Below are 15,210 nucleotides of genomic sequence, written 5' to 3'. Positions count from 1 at the left end.
TCACACTGCGGAACCCACGGTCTGACACGAGACACGGATGATCGGGGAGACTGTGTGTGGGAAACTGTATATTTTTCTGTGAGTCTAAATAGTCTGAAATGGTAACATCGATTTGGAAAATACCCCTGCCCCCAGACACTCTGACATCGTCCTATCTGGGATGTGACCAAGGGGCGTCAAGGTTTTGAAGGGCTTTCCAAGCCATCTTAGGTGTGTCAAAGTTTGGCACCCATTCACAGAAGCAAGACCCTGCCTTGAGAAGCCAGAAAAGTTAGAAATAGAGGTTTTTTTTTTTTTTTTTTTTTTTAACATGGATTTGGTTGGTTGAAATATATATTGAATTGGAGAATCATAAAGAAGAACTTTCCAAATAAATTTTGGGGTGCGTGTCTGACAGTGCGTGCCTCCAACCAGGGCGAGCAAATGTCCACACTCACTTCCCCACCATCCCTGACCCATGCCCTTGGCAGACATCACTAATGGATTACCGCACCCTCTCCCTCTGGGCCTGGATGTCCTCCCCAAGTCCTTTCCAACACACGGGTACGGTGTAAGCATGGTCTGTTGGCGGGAGTTGGCCCTTGAGATAAAGCCCACTTCCTGCCTTGCTAAGCAGGTGGCAGGTGAGGCCATGGGGGGAGATCTGCATCGTGTGGAGCCCCCGGGGTTCCTGCGGTCACGGGGAAGCAGCCAGTGGCTGGCAGCTGTTGGATTCCTGGCACGGAGCAGGCAGGCCTGACTGCCAACTCTCCATCCAGGCCCAGAAAGCTGAGCCGGTCCCTGTCGCCAGGACCGCTCCCGCAGCTTCCTTTCTCCCCGCCTGAAGCAAGGCGGCCTCGGAACCCCCTCCTCACCGGCTCGCAGGTCACTGCGCTCCAGCGAGCCCACCCTGCAGGCCCGCAGAGCCACGCCCAGCGACCCTGGCCAATCCCAGCGCAGCTCGCGGAGCCCGCCCCCCGTCTCCCTCCCGCTGGGGCCGGGTGAGCTGCCGCCACCGATCGCGGAGATAAGGAGGCTCCGACTGGTGGAGCCAGATCTGGGGGCCGGATCTCCCACCACCCGAAGCCCTAAGCTCAGGTTCCCCACACGACGCTGCCACAGGGGGTTACGAGGTATGATAAGGGGATAAGGGGACAGGAGACGCTGCAGCCCCTCCAAAGTCCCCACCCAGCCAACTATCGGCGAAGCACGGGAGCGGCTGGACGGCCCCGTGCGGAAAGCGCTGGCTTCACCCACAGTGGATGCGTCTTTGGAGACGCGCTGAGCCTCCAGAGTGCTAGACGAGCCCCAGCAGGCAGCGTTTCCGGGGCTGACGGCAGAGCACCCCACCGCCACCTCTTGTGACCGGTCCTGGGAGATTCCAGGTGTACCCAGGAAGGCGGGACTTAAGGACCTCGGGCATCTGCCCCATCTCCCAGCATCCCCTCCCTCCCTCTTCATCAGCTCCGCTCTCCGCTCAGGCTTCCAGAAACCGGTGTCTGGCAGCCCACACTGGGCGTGTGATGTCACCCCCCTGGGCCTCCTTTTCCTCACCACTGAAGGCGGGGATTAATTCGGTTCACTCCCTCCTGGCTCCCTTGCCCGCTCAGGGGAGGCCAGTGCTCGCAACCCCCGGAAGCTCCACGAGGGGGCGCGCGTGTGCCAGGATGTTCCTGGCCCTACCAGGAAGGGAGGCCACGGGCGGGGAGGGGAGGTATCCAAGCCTCAGGAGCTCTGGGATGCAGGAAGCTTCCTTTCACTTAGGGGCCCTACTCCCATATGAGTGCCTTCCCCTCCTCAGCTTCCAGGGATGAGTCCGCAGGCCAGAATTCCATCCGGGCGTCACAGTTTCTTCACTGTGTGTCTTGGGGCCAGTTACCTACCCCCTCTGAGCCTCAGGTTCAGAATCTCTAAAATAGGTATCTCCCAGGCACTTCAGGATATAGTGAGGTCACTTAGGAGGGAAATACGAGGGAAGGGGACTCAGCAGGTGCCATATGGGCTCCAGGCCTCAGTTTTTACATCAAGGACATGGAGACAATGAAGGGTTTGTGATAATAAAATGGGATGGACAACCTGCAGAACTCAGCAACTGCCACACAGAGACTCCGTATCCAATGTGTAGTCACAACGACAGGAGCAGACACCTGTGAAGCACCTACTGGGTGGCGGGCATCACCCACAGGGCCTTAAATACATTAATGCATCTAACCTCACCAAGCTTCTCACAGGTAGGCCTGGTTACTATCCCCGTTTCACAGATGGGGAAACTGAGGCACGGAGCTGTTAAAACACACGAGGTTACAGAGTTGGGAGTCACTCCCAGGACTCTGGTGCAGGCCACACACACTTCTCTGTCTGCATTTTATACAATTGTTTAAAAATGATTTTTCCAGGCAACCAAAGGAAAAGTCGAAAGATAAACTGGATTTCATCCACATTTTTAAATGTGATGCATTAAAGAACACCATCGAGAGCCCAGCCTAATGTATTCATTAGAATAGGAGAAAATACTTGCAAATGACATATCTGATAAGAGACGTGTTCTGAATAACTATACCAGGAATATATGTGGACATGAAGGCTCAATACCAAGCCAAGCAGCCTGATTTTAAAACCGACAAATTATTTCAGCAGACATTTCTTCAAAGAAAAGAGACGACGGGTCATTGAGCACACAGAAAGACGCTGGACATCATTAGTCACCAGGGAAATGAAAATAAAAGCCACGATTGGCAGCCGCTTTGCACCCACGGCGTGCCCGCCCATAAAACAGGCGGCGGGCACGTGGGGAAATTCGAGCATCCTGGCGCTGCTGCGAAGGGCAGCCACCGTGGAAAGCGGTGTGGTGGCTCCTCAAAGAATTAAACACGGATAGAACCCCCAGGGAATAGGAAGCAGAAACTGCAACAGATCTTGGCACCCAGCAACTTTGTAGCCGAGAGGTGGAAGCAGCCAAGAGCCGCCCACGCGGGAGGGGATCCGCGAACTGTGCGCACCACCAATAGGGCGCGACTCAGACCCGGGACAACGTGGGTGAATCTCCAAGAGAGGAGTTGAACTTAGCCAATACTGTGCGATTCCATTTATGTGATCATCGAATGAGCAAATTCAAAGAGAGCAAGCAGGCTCAGGGGCGCAGGGGCTGGTGCGTAAGGGCGCCTGGGTGCAGTTTGTTAGGGATGATGGACTCGTCCTGGAAATGGGTCGGGGTCGTAGCCATAAGACATCGTGCACGTACGTTAGCACACTGTGCTGTGTGCTTCACACGGTGAAAGTGGTCAGTTTATGCCATTTCTATTTAACCACCGCAACGAAACCTTTGCTTAGATTGCTGCCACTTGCTAACTAGTCTCCCGGCTTCCCCCTTATCTCCCCCAGCCGCTGTCGGCAATGTCCAGCAGAGGGCGCTCCAAGCCTCGCCTCTGGGGGTTCATCTGCCAGGCAGGAAAGTCCCCTGGCTTCTCCAGGCTCCAGTGTATGTAAAACCAAGCCCCCTACTTGGAGTGGAGGGTCACCCTCTCCGCTCCAGCTCAGGGGACACCACCATCTGAATCACCCCTCTGCTTCTTCTACCTGCTGGGGTCTTCCTCTGGTCTCACTTCCTCAGAGAAGTCCTCTCTGACCACCCGACAGGAGAGAGCCCTAATGAGAGTGCTTGACTCCCAGACCCCATCTGATTTGCCTTGTAGCCCTTGGTGACCTCCAAAAGTCTTTGTTTCAGCCTGGTTACCTTTTCGTGCCTGGCACCGCACACATGAGCTGCTGGGGGCAGTGGCCACGTCTTGCCTATCGCTGTGCCTGAAGGGTCGTTACTGTGGCATCTGACACAGCAGGTGACCGATCCACGGCTGCCGGATGCACGAGTGTGTGAATACATGAATCGCTCGCGCCTGTCACCCTGCATTATGTCACTGGGGGTTAGAGTCTATGAATGACGCAGTCTGAGAGCCCAGCCTAATGTATTCATCTTCCAATCCTCACAGCTTTGTATGAATTAATAACTGGGTGAAAGACGGAGGTGGGCGTATGTATGAACATAGGGCTGGGTAAGCGGGAGGTTGGGCGGGTGGAGCACAGACAGGTGGGTGGGTGGGGAGGTAACTAGGTTCCCCCGATGGATGCCAATCACAAACCTCGCTGCCACCTGGTCATCTACATTCGCTACCAAGAAATGAAAACTTTCTGGTCTGACTGGTTTGAATCCAAAAAATGAACTTTAACCAGCGGAACTCTACATCGCTCAGTGTCCGAGCCCTTCCGGCCCAGCAGAGAAGAGCGGAGACGCCATGAATGAGTGAAATGAGCTACAGCTCAGGGTTCCCGCGTCTCCGCGGAGCCCACAGAGCTGCCCGTCTCTGCAGCCACTGACCCCACGCTCCCTCTCCTACGCCCCTGGGCTCCCTCATGGCTCCGCCCCGGGCCACCCTGCCTGGGACCCCCTTCTCTGAGCTCCACTGGCCAGCAGCCTGGATGCAGACCGTGCCTCCCCACCCGAGGCCTGGTGCTCAGCACACATTCCTCCGCCCAGCAGGCTTTCACCTGCCATTTCCTCTTGGCCCCAGTTCGGTGCTTCCCTGTCAAGGATCTGATGGTCCCAATTGTCTCCCGCGGTGTGTGATGAACAGCTACTTGTGAAATGACCAGAGGCCATTTCCAACTTGACGGATTCACGCCAGAAGCTGGAAGACTTGAACCCCGGCTTTGCCAGCCTTCCCTGCTGTGAGGTGGGCCCACGTGACCTAGTCTCACCCATGATACGTAACTGAACATCTCTTGGAAGGTGCTCCGGGGAAAGCTTTTGCTTTCCAGGTTTAAAGTACAGGTTCAGTGGGGTCCCACTTGTTCCTGCCTAAATGTGGACCTGGTTCCTGGAAGAGTGGCAGCCATCTTGGCACCATGAGGCAGGAAGCACGAAGGAAGCCCAAGAGATGCTCAGAGATGCCAAGCAGATGCCCACCTTTGTACAGCCTGCTGGGTGAGGCAAGAGAGCAAATTAATCCAGCTAGCCACATTCCTGGTACACATTCAATTCAACACGACAAGAACAGAGGCCTGACAGGTGTGGGGGTGCCTGAGAGTCCACATCCTGGGCAAATTTAAAAATACACCATCTTAATCAGTATCTGTGATGAGCAGTTTAGCAGTTCTCATAAATCTTCATTTAGCTCTTCATTCCCATTTGGACACCCTGTCCACCACCTGAAATTCAAGAAGCCTCTCCCACTAGGACTAAGGACGTGTCCCTCAGGGGTGCCACCCCTCGAGTTCCCTCTTATCTCAAGTTGGTGATGCTCACAAGAGCTGCTATTGTTGTCAGACTCTGAATCTTGTCCCCCATTTCCTAGTTACTGTAATAAAGTCCCCGGGTCCAAATGCTTTGAGCCTTCACACTATCACCCTGGCAGCCCGAGTCCAAAGACAGTGGCATGAGGACAAGATGCCACCACCCTCTGAAGCAAGAGCTGGGTTCTCATCTGCAGAGATGGCCAAAGCCATAGACGGGAACTCAAACACCCGCTGGGGTGTCCAGGGAGGACGCATTCAGTTAGAGTCTAAGACAGGGCAGAGGGCCACGCCCACTATCCAGAACACTCTCTCCTGCCTCCACCCTGGGCCCCAGTGCTTCCTCCACCAGGGCAGCCTCTTCTGACCCGCAAGGCCGCCTGCTCTCCTCCCCACCACGCCCTCGACCTTGACCCAGCGCAGTGAGAGGCAGCAGAGGCACGCGGATGCGGTGCCAGGGGGCTCAGGCCGCAGCAAGCGCGCATGCACCTTCCTGTCTGTCTCACTCGTCACCGTGACCACCGCCTGGCACAGCACCAGCGCGCACGGGCAAATCAGCGGCTCCCTGCGCCCTGGCGCCGCCCGCCGACACGCCTGCGCATGCGCCCACGTGCCTCCTCGCCTCCTGCTCATCCCAAGGGATCCCCAAGCATCTGGGCCCCCGGGCTGGGTGCTGCAGGAGGCCGAGGAGGCAGGGGCTCCAACACCCCTCACGTGGCCTGGCACACAGTAGGTCCACAGAGGCATGAACTCATGGCCAAATGAGCCCTGAATGCCAACCGACAGAGGTCTGGGGCTAACCAGAGGTGCACGCCTGCCCCACAGTGGACACCGTGCCTCTCCTGTCACAGGTGGGGCCTCTGGGGCAGAGCATGACCCAGGGTCGGGGTCCACAGCTGAGCCACCGCGTTCTGGGACCCCTGAGAGATCACAGCCAGGGCAGAGCTCACTAGCCTGGAGGAGCGGGACCCCACTCGGGGCTGGGGGATGGAGGTCTGGCTCAGCACTTGGGTGGGCCAAGGGCCTCGGGTCCTGAGGAACTCAAGTCCAGTTCTGTCCCCAGCGGCCAAAGGACCTTGGATGAGACGCCTCCCCTCACCAGGCCTCTGCTTCCTCAACAGCAAGAAACCTTCTAAGACATGTTCCCTTCTCAACTCTTTTCTAGAGAACAAAGAAAAATTGGAAATTCAGTAATACGAATAAGGCACAATGGCAGACATGGGCCAGGCAGCCACAGAGCTCAGGCCGCCCATGCTGCAGGCCCTGGGACCCTCGGCTCCTGCCTTCCCTGGCGCCGCACAGGGCCCAGAGTGCAGGCTGCAGACCCCAGCCCTGGGCCCCGGGGTCCCTCCGTAACTGGGGCCATGACTGTATCCACAGCACCTGGGAGGGCTGTGTGCCTCAGGCAGGGGTCCTGTCTGCTGTTCCTGGTCGTGTCCCCAGCTGAGACTCACTCGCAGCTCCAGCAGGGGCAGGGCCGGGCCACCCAGCCCTCTGCTCAGGCCCTGACCAGCCTGTGGTTGGTCGGGGTAGGTGGGACTCCACAGGTCCTCGGGCCACCAGCCTGGCAGATCCCCAGCAGCCTTCAGAACAGCTGGGTCCAAACCCAGCTCAACAAATATCACATCAGCCTGAGGAGGCCCAGGGCGCGGGGTGTCTTCTGTCCTGGAGCAGCTGAGACACAAGCGCTGCTGGCCAAGGGGAGGAGGGGCTGGCAGCAGGCCGAAGCCAGTCACCCGGCAGGAAGGGCCCAGGCCCAGGGCCTGCTGTGTGGCTATGGGCAGGTGGCCTAACCCCTCTGGGCCTCGTGTTCCTCCTCTCAGGATGGGATTCGTGCCCTTTAAGTGGGTCTGGAGTGCAACCACAAGGTTCGACCCACAGGCTCAGAAAATGCCGGTGAGGAACCCCAATCCTAGCCAGAAAGCAAGGGCACAGCCTTTCCTCACAGGCTGGCAGCACAGCGACCGCACTCACCAGGGTCCCCTCAGCCACCCCCACCGGGGAGGTCCAGGGAGGGGACACCAACCCCAGAGGAGCAGGGCAACCAGCAGCGGCAAGGCCCCAGGCCTCACCTGGAGGGTCGCCCTGGTCAAGGCAGGACCTCTCTCTGGGCCTCAGAAGCTGGGTAGGTGAGAAAAGGGGAGGGAAAGAGAGGAGAGCAGCCAGGAGTGAGGGGAGGGGGGAGCAGGGATCGCAGCCTCTGCAGCTGAAGCACTAACTGAGCACTTACTATGTGCTGGGTGACCTCTACTGTGCACAAGAACACTCCTGAGGCCAGAGAGGGCGGTCTTCATCTCACAGAAGGAAAACCGGCCTCGGTGAGCTTCGCCCGGCCTCCTACCCCAGGTCACACAGCGGCTGTGATTGCAGGCACAAGTCCTGAGAGTGTGGAACGCATCTGAGGCTGGGCACTACCAGTAGGGCTGAGTCCCACCCACCCACCGCCCGAGGACAGGAATTCAGGCAGGCTGATGCGGCAAGGGACTCAGAGCCCAGAAAGAGGAAGCCAGAGCACACTGCCTCCTGGTGGAGGATGCCAAGAACAAAGGCTGAGCCATGACATGGGGAAAGAGGCGGAGCTGGGTGGCCAGGGAGGACTCCAGCAGGCAGAGCCCACAGAAAGACAGGTCTAAAATGTTTTTCTCCCTATAACCTTTGCCTTCACCTACACACAGCAGTTCAAGTGCAATCGCACAGCACAGGCAGGACCACCTGGGAAGGGGTGAAGACAAGGGTCAGAAAGAAATGTGGAAGGGAACGTTTAGCACAAAACTATGCGGTGTGCGCGTATCTGTGGCTGGGATCAGGACCATCAAGGAAGCCTCCGGGGCTGCTCAGCAGACACCTCCTTGAGTCCAAGGCCTCCCTAGCCCTGTCCCCCTCAGCCCCACAATGACCCCCTTCCACTTGGTCTTGGCCATTCCACAGCAGGTCCTAGCCCTGCCCAGGTATCTTCAACCTATTTTACAGAGGAGCAAATTGAGTCTCAGGAAGTGAATTTTCTTGCCCGTGGCCATGGACCTGGAAGAGGTGGACCTGGGGTTCCAATGCAGGGTTCTGCATCTCCAACCCACCGGCCCCACATCCAAAAGACCCGCAGGAGCAGAGCCTGCACCTGCTTATGAAGGAGCCTCCTGTCCCTAGACAGGGACCTGGGGCCTGGCCAAGGCCAGGAGCAAGCACAGAACTGGGCAGGTGTCCAGGTGTCGCAGAACTGAAAAGATCAGCGGGAAATCCCGGGAGGTGGCGAGCCCTGGCCGCCCCCTGGGAAGGCTGAGACTCCCCAAGGAGGTGATTTCCCCAGGGGTGGCTGGGTATACCCAGTTCTTCCCACCAGCAGCAAGTGGCTGGGAGGGAACAGCAGGCAAGCCCTTGGGGGCTCAGGCCCCAGAACAGCCTGCACCGTGTTCTCCCAGCCCCCAGCAGCCCTGTGGAGCAGAGCGCCCACCGCCCACGTCGCAGCAGAGGGAAGCGCCGCGGTCCAGCCTCCGGCGCGCATGCGCAGCCTGGGGTCAAGCCCAGGCGCTCCGCCTGCCCGGGTTTTAAACACAACTGTCAGCGCGCCAGTGCTTGCTACGCGCTGGGCCCCGGCATGGCCCTACGCCACCCTCACCACAGGGATAAAGAACAGGATCCCGACCAACTGCAGAGACGTGAAGTTCCCAAAATCTCATAGAGGTCGAGAAGAGCCAGCGCGGACGGGAACTCACGACTTAGGGCCCCCAGGACGTGTCCTCTTACCCACGGCCCACCTGGCAGCTGGGATCACCTCTGCACGTGGTGCCCGAAACCCGAGGGCAGCCAGGGCCTCCCAACAGAGCCAGCAGACGCCCTCCACATCGTGAACCAGCACAGCGGCCAGGGACACGGATCCCCAGACAGCAACCTGTGCCCCGCCTCCCTGTCCAGGGCCAGCCCGAGACCTCCACAGGACACGTGCACAGCGAGGCCCACTGCCAGCCGCCCGGGGGCTCCTCTCCAGACAGGCCGGTGTCACTCACCACAAAGGGCCCGCTCATCTTGTCCTTGCAAAAGCTGTGACTTCTCTGAGGTCCCAAGGCCACAGGGGACACCTGTCGAAGTGGCTGCTCATGATCCTGAAGGCCATGCCCCTGCTCCAGGCCCCTCGATGGCACCTGAGACAAAGAATGCAAGGAAAGGACGTTATGGGGGGGACTTTGGCATTTACAGGAAAACTAGGTCATCCCAGGAGAGTCCATTCTGGCAAAGAAGGACATCAAACCACCAGAAATCCCCCAACCTTAATGGTTGGAGGTAAGTTGTGGGAGCAACAAGCCTGAGTCCAGGTGGTCCTGCCTCGGCCACCTGTGTGACCTTGGGTGAGTGCCTTAACCTCTCTGAGCCTCAATCATCCAGGAAGCAGATAATAACAGTAGCCAGTTTCTAGGGTACATGAGAAAAACAAGGAGCCTTGTGCAGGACGCAATACAGCCACCAGGTGGCGGGCGTACATGAGCCCTGGGCGCCTGGCTCGGCTCACCTCCATCCCCCCCACACCGCGCCCCTCCCCCCCATCCTTGGCATGTGGGGGGCCCTGGAAAATGTTAGCGGGCCCCATTTCTGCCTGTGGTGGTTCGTGGCGCTCCTATTTGAACCATCTACCCCTGCATCCAAACACTCAGGTGCGCATGAGCACAGCTGCCGGGAGAGAGTGCGAGAGTAGCTCCTGGCTCCCCTCCTCGGCATCTGGACATGTGTTCCACGGGGTTACATAATGGGAAGCAGTCACCGGCTCCTACACACAGGATCCCCAAAACCTGTACTTTACAACCCTCACCCCTGCACAGACAAGGAAAAGGAGGCCCAGAGAGGGGAGGGGCCGGCTTAAGAATACACAGCAGCAGGAATAGCCAGGCTGGATGCCTGGCCCTTTCCGCACAGCCTCACAGTCCCCCCCCCCCCCCCTCCCTGCAGGCCCTGAGCCAGCCACAGAGCCTTCTATGTCACGCCCTCTGCCATTTTTTCATGCCCCTTGAGGACTTATATAAACCCCACCAACACCTGGACTGCCCCCCATGCTCTCAGGGTTGGGACTCCAGATGGACAGATCCGACAGCCACTGAGCATCCTGCCCAGCAGCTCGGGGACGTGGACCTCTGCACCGTGTGCCCAGTACAGGCCTCTCCCTTCCTCCTCTCCAAACTCAGTCCCCATCCCAACCAGGCAAGCCCAGACCCTTGGGCCACCCTCCACATGCCCACAGCCCTCCACCTCAACAACTAAGCAGGGCTGGCATCCTACAGCAGAATCCGCTCAGTCCAAAGGTCAAAGTGTAGGGACAAAAACAAAGAAAACCTTTAGGAGAAATCTTCATGACCTTGGATTTGGCAATGGCTTCTTAGGTACAGAATCAAAAGCACAAGCAACAAAAGACAGACAGACTCCATCAAAATGAAAAATGTTTGTGTCTCCAAGGACACCATTAAGAGAGTGAAGAAGTAGCCCACAGAATGGGAGAAGATTTCCACACATCCTGTCTTGTATCTACAATATGTAAAGAGCAATGGCAATTCAATAATAAGCACATGACCCAATTTTAAAATGAACAAAGGCTCTGAATAGGCAGGGGTCCAAACAATGTATACAAATGGCCACAGGGCACACAAAAGGACGTTCAATACCATGAACGGTGAGGGAAATGCAAGTTGAAACTATAAGGAAATCCCAGTTCACACCTCACCCACTCAGACGGTTGTCACCAAAAGCAGGTGGTGGTGAGGACCTGAAGAAACTGCTACAGGGAATGTAAAATGGTGCGGCTGATTTGAAAGACAGTGTGGCAAGTCCTCAGAGTGAAACCTAGAGTGATTCCACTCCTAGGTATGTATCCCAATAAAAACTCATGTCCACACAAAGACATACACACTGATGTCACAGCAGCATCGTTCTTAATAATCAAAAGTGGACGCGACCCTAACCCATAGGCAGAAGAATACGTAAAATGTGGTCTGTTCACACAATGGAACATTATGGACTTAGGAAGAAGGTAAGGTTCTGACACATATTGCCATCCCGATGAACCTTGAAAACACACTAAGTGAGAGAAGCAGATGGCGGAGGGGCATGTCCACATATTGATTCTGATCGTGGGACATGTCCAGATCAGGCTTCCCAGACCAGGAGCAGAGAAGCGGTTGCCCAGGACTGGGGATGAGGAAGAACAGGAACAACCGCCTGGTGGGTGCAGGACCTTCTGGGGGTGACGAAGGTGCTCTGGAGTAACAGAAATGAGGACCATGGCAGCCTCCATGCTGGCCTCCCGGCCTCCACCCTTGCCCCCTCAGTCCACAGCCACAGATCAGATGGGGTGGGGTGTCTCTCAGACTCAGATGGTGACGGTCACACTCAGAGCCCTTCCGTGACTCCCCAGTGACCTTGACCAGGTCCCCTGCTCAGGCTCCGCCCACCTCTTCATCTCGGCTGGGCCCCAGTCGCTGCCCCCTGAGCCCTCAGCTGTCCCCAGGACAAGCTCCTCCCCTTGCTGGCCTCCCAGGCCTGGCCTGGCGGGGACCCGTCCCTCAACCCGACGGCTCCCTTCAGGCCCTTCCTGCCCCTGCCCCCTCTGTTCCTGTCTCCCCAGGCTTCCCACTTCCCAGATGACCTCCCGCACTTGCTGGCTGCAGGACCTGCCCCTTGCGGACCCCGGCCGTCCACCAGATCGTTCTGCTGGGATGGGGACGTTTGCATCTGTGAGTCCAACATGGTTGACGTGAGCCACGCATGACTTGTAAGTGCTTGGATGTGGCCAGGGTGATGGAAGAACTCAATTTTTTAAAAAAAAATTTTTTTAGATGTTGATGGACCTTTATTTTATTCATTTATTTATATGCAATATCAAGACTCAAACCCAGGGCCTCACACACGCTAGGCAAGTGCTCTACCACTGAGCCGCGACCCCAGCCCCAAAATGAATTCTTCATTGTATTTCATCTTTTTTTTGGGGGGTGGTACTGGGGATTGAACTCAGAGATGCTCAACCACTGAGCCACATCCCCAGCCCTGTTTTGTATTTTATCTAGAGACAGGGTCTCGCTGAGATGCTTGGCACCTCACTAAGTTGCTGAGGCTGGCCTTGAACTCATGATCCTCCTGCCTCAGCCTCCTGAGCTGCCTAGGATGACAGGCATGCGCCACCACATCCAGCTGTATTTCACCTTAAATAACTTGAATTTAAATAACCTGAGCTGGTAGGCAGGTCCACATGGGGTCCCTTTCAGCAAGCCCAGAGCCAAAACACAGCCTACTGCATTTATTAAACATATTAACTGAGGTCATGAGGTCAACCCCAAGTAGCTTCCCCCTGACTCCCTCCAGGCGCCTCTGTACCAGGACAGAACAGTCAGAGGCTGGGCCCTGCATTATCCCATAATAAATCCCCAACGAGTCTGTGATAGGAGCCCCACCCTCAGATGAGGAAATTGAGGCTCAGAGAACTCCAGGGAGGGGCCCAGAGCCACCCAGGCTAGAGTTTAATCCCAGATCTGCCCAATATGCAGTCCAGGGCTGTTTCCAGGGAGAAATCAAAACATACCAAGGCAAAAGGTTCACTCCCTAATAAAGAGCTCTCAGAAATCAATGAGAACAGGACCGACAGCCCCAGAGTAAAGCAGGTAAACATGAACAAGCAGGTAAACATGAACCAGCAGGTTACGGGGAGGAAAGACAAACGAACTCACACAGCCCGTGCACTTGAATAGGCGATGGCCATCCTAAAGCCACCGAGGGACCTGCAGGTGTGCAGAATTCTGCCCACACAGCTGCCCCTGGGCTCACGGCAGGGCTCTGTCCTGAGGAACCCATGCTAAGCTGCAAATGTATATGGAAAAGGCCTGCCCTAGGAAAGGCTTGCTCCTCAGCACGCTGCAGGGTACGGCCGCAGCATCAGAGGCAGGGTCCGACTGCATGTCGCCACCCAGGGGGACAGCAGGGTTCCAAATCCCAAGTCCGGTATCCACCTCGCGATGACCCTTTCACACCCTGATAAAGTTGGAAATGCACCAAGTTGAGCTGTCGTAAGTTGGGGACCCTCTGCTTGTAACATCAGGTGCTCAGAAATGTCACCCACGAGGGAAGGTTACATGGACGGTGCTACATCCGCAAGCAGTTGAAAAGAACCATGACCACCGGGCGCAGTGACATGCGCCTGTCATCCCAGCGGCTCAGGAGGCTGAGGGAGGAGGATCCAACACTGAAGGCCAGCCTCAGTACCGTAGCAAGGCCCTGAGCAACTTAGTGAGACCTTGTCTCAAAACATAAAAATGGCTGGGGAGGTGGCTCAGTAGTAGAGTGTCTCTGGGTTCAACCCCCAGTATCAAACCGAAAATAATAATTAAATTAAAATTAAATAATTGAAGTAAGTGAAATACTATAATCAGGTCAGGGACAAAGTTTCAATAAGTGTTTGTTCAGTGAAAAAGGAAGGGAGGGAAGGAGAGGGGATCACTTTAATTATAATCACACCTTTTTGGGGGCACATCAAACAGAACGGCTGTGAACCAAGGTACCCTCGCCGGAGACTTACTGCAGCTCTGCGTGTAATACAGATCTTCTAGCCAGCCCACGAGCCCATCAAGGAGGACCCGCGTGAAGTATGATTGGGCTGTCCCATCATAAAATCCTTTGCAGTCGTTAAAGACAATAAGGTGATTCTGTACACAGGATTACTGTTTGGTTAAAAAAAAAAAAAAAAAAATCAAGCCAGGTGCAACGGCACACACTGCAGTCCCAGGGGCTCGAGAGGCTGAGGCAGGAGGATCATGAGTTCAAAGCCAGCCTCAGTGACTTAGCGAGGCCCTGAGCAACTTGGCGAGACCCTGTCTCTAAGTAAAACATAAAGAAAGGTCTGGGGATGTGGCTCAGTGGCGGAGAGCCCCTGAGTTCAATCTCGGGAGCCCCTCCCCCAAAAACCAAGTTGCACGATTTTTCTGTAGAATGCTGTCAATACCCAGATGTGTCTACACCTGAGTCTACGCAGCAGGTCCCTCGACCTCTGACCCTGGGTATTTGGGTCTGGCTCATTCTCTGCAGTGGCGCTTGCATGAGAGGACACTGAGTAGCATCCTTGGCTTCCACCCAGTACGCTGCCATGGCAAGCTGTGCGGCAGCTCTGACAACGGCTGGCCTCCAATCGGTGATCCTCCTGCCTCGGCCTCCCTGACCAGGATTACAGGGGTGCGCCACCATGCCTGGCTTTCACCTTTTATTTCTTAGGTTTTGTTTGGGGTTTTTTTTTAAAAAAAAAAAAGATTGAAAAACCAGCGATCTTTGGGCAGGAGGGAAGAGTGTGCTGGGGAGCAGGTCCGAGGCGCCCAGGTCCCCCGCTGAGGAAACAGATCCCCTGACACCAGCACTCGGGCCTGCAGCCCAGGGACCCTCCCCAGGCCACCCGCGCTCACGCTGTGCAGCGGCGGCTTGGCACAGTGGCAGCCCGGGGGGCTCAGGGTCCCCCTGCCAGGACGCTTGGAGGGTGGGACAGGTCCACGCCGCGTGAGCCACCGCTCCGGGGCTGACCCCTCTGGCCTTCCCAGCGGAGGAAGCGAGCTCGGGCGGGGACGGCGGCCACCTCACTCACTCGCCCGCGCCAGGGTCCGAAGGTGCCCCCGTGTGCCGGGCTGGACACTGAGTCCCCAGGGCGGGTGCTGGAGCCGGGCGGGCAGAGCCCGGGCCCTGAGGCAGGGATGGAGGCTGCTCTCGGCTCCTCCCACCGCTCGGGCTGGTGTTCCGGGCACCGAAAAATAGTCCAGCGCCGCCTGCGAGAGGCGCGGGTGGGATTTGGTGCTGGGTTACCATGAACGGGAGGGCCGCCCAGGAGGGTGGAGGCCCCAACACCCCGCTTTTCCCCACCTCCACACCCCTGCTGAGAGCCCCAACCCCCTGCTCCGCCCACCCAAGTGCCCGCTGCCCCTCAAGGTCAGACTCAAGCCA

At 56.9% G+C, this 15,210-nt stretch overlaps 1 protein-coding gene across 9 annotated transcripts in view; it reads right to left on the bottom strand.

Annotated features, from left to right (window-relative positions):
- KIAA1671 overlaps positions 1-15,210 on the bottom strand; it is a 143,617-nt gene that overhangs the window by 78,313 nt on the left and 50,094 nt on the right. For 8 of the 9 annotated variants that reach the window (XM_079151244.1, XM_079151246.1, XM_079151238.1 and 5 more), the window contains one exon: positions 9,267-9,401. The exons of the other annotated variant lie outside the window; for it this stretch is intronic. In XM_079151244.1, coding sequence (XP_079007370.1) covers positions 9,267-9,401 — 135 coding nt within the window. The remainder of the gene's footprint in view (positions 1-9,266; positions 9,402-15,210) is intronic. 9 annotated transcript variants of the gene reach the window in all.

Source organism: Sciurus vulgaris, assembly GCF_902686455.1.
Source record: "Sciurus vulgaris genome assembly, chromosome: 8".
Classification (NCBI taxonomy): Eukaryota; Metazoa; Chordata; class Mammalia; order Rodentia; family Sciuridae; genus Sciurus; species Sciurus vulgaris.
The sequence above is the reverse complement of the archived record's forward strand: the minus strand, read 5'-3'. Positions and strand labels throughout refer to the sequence as shown.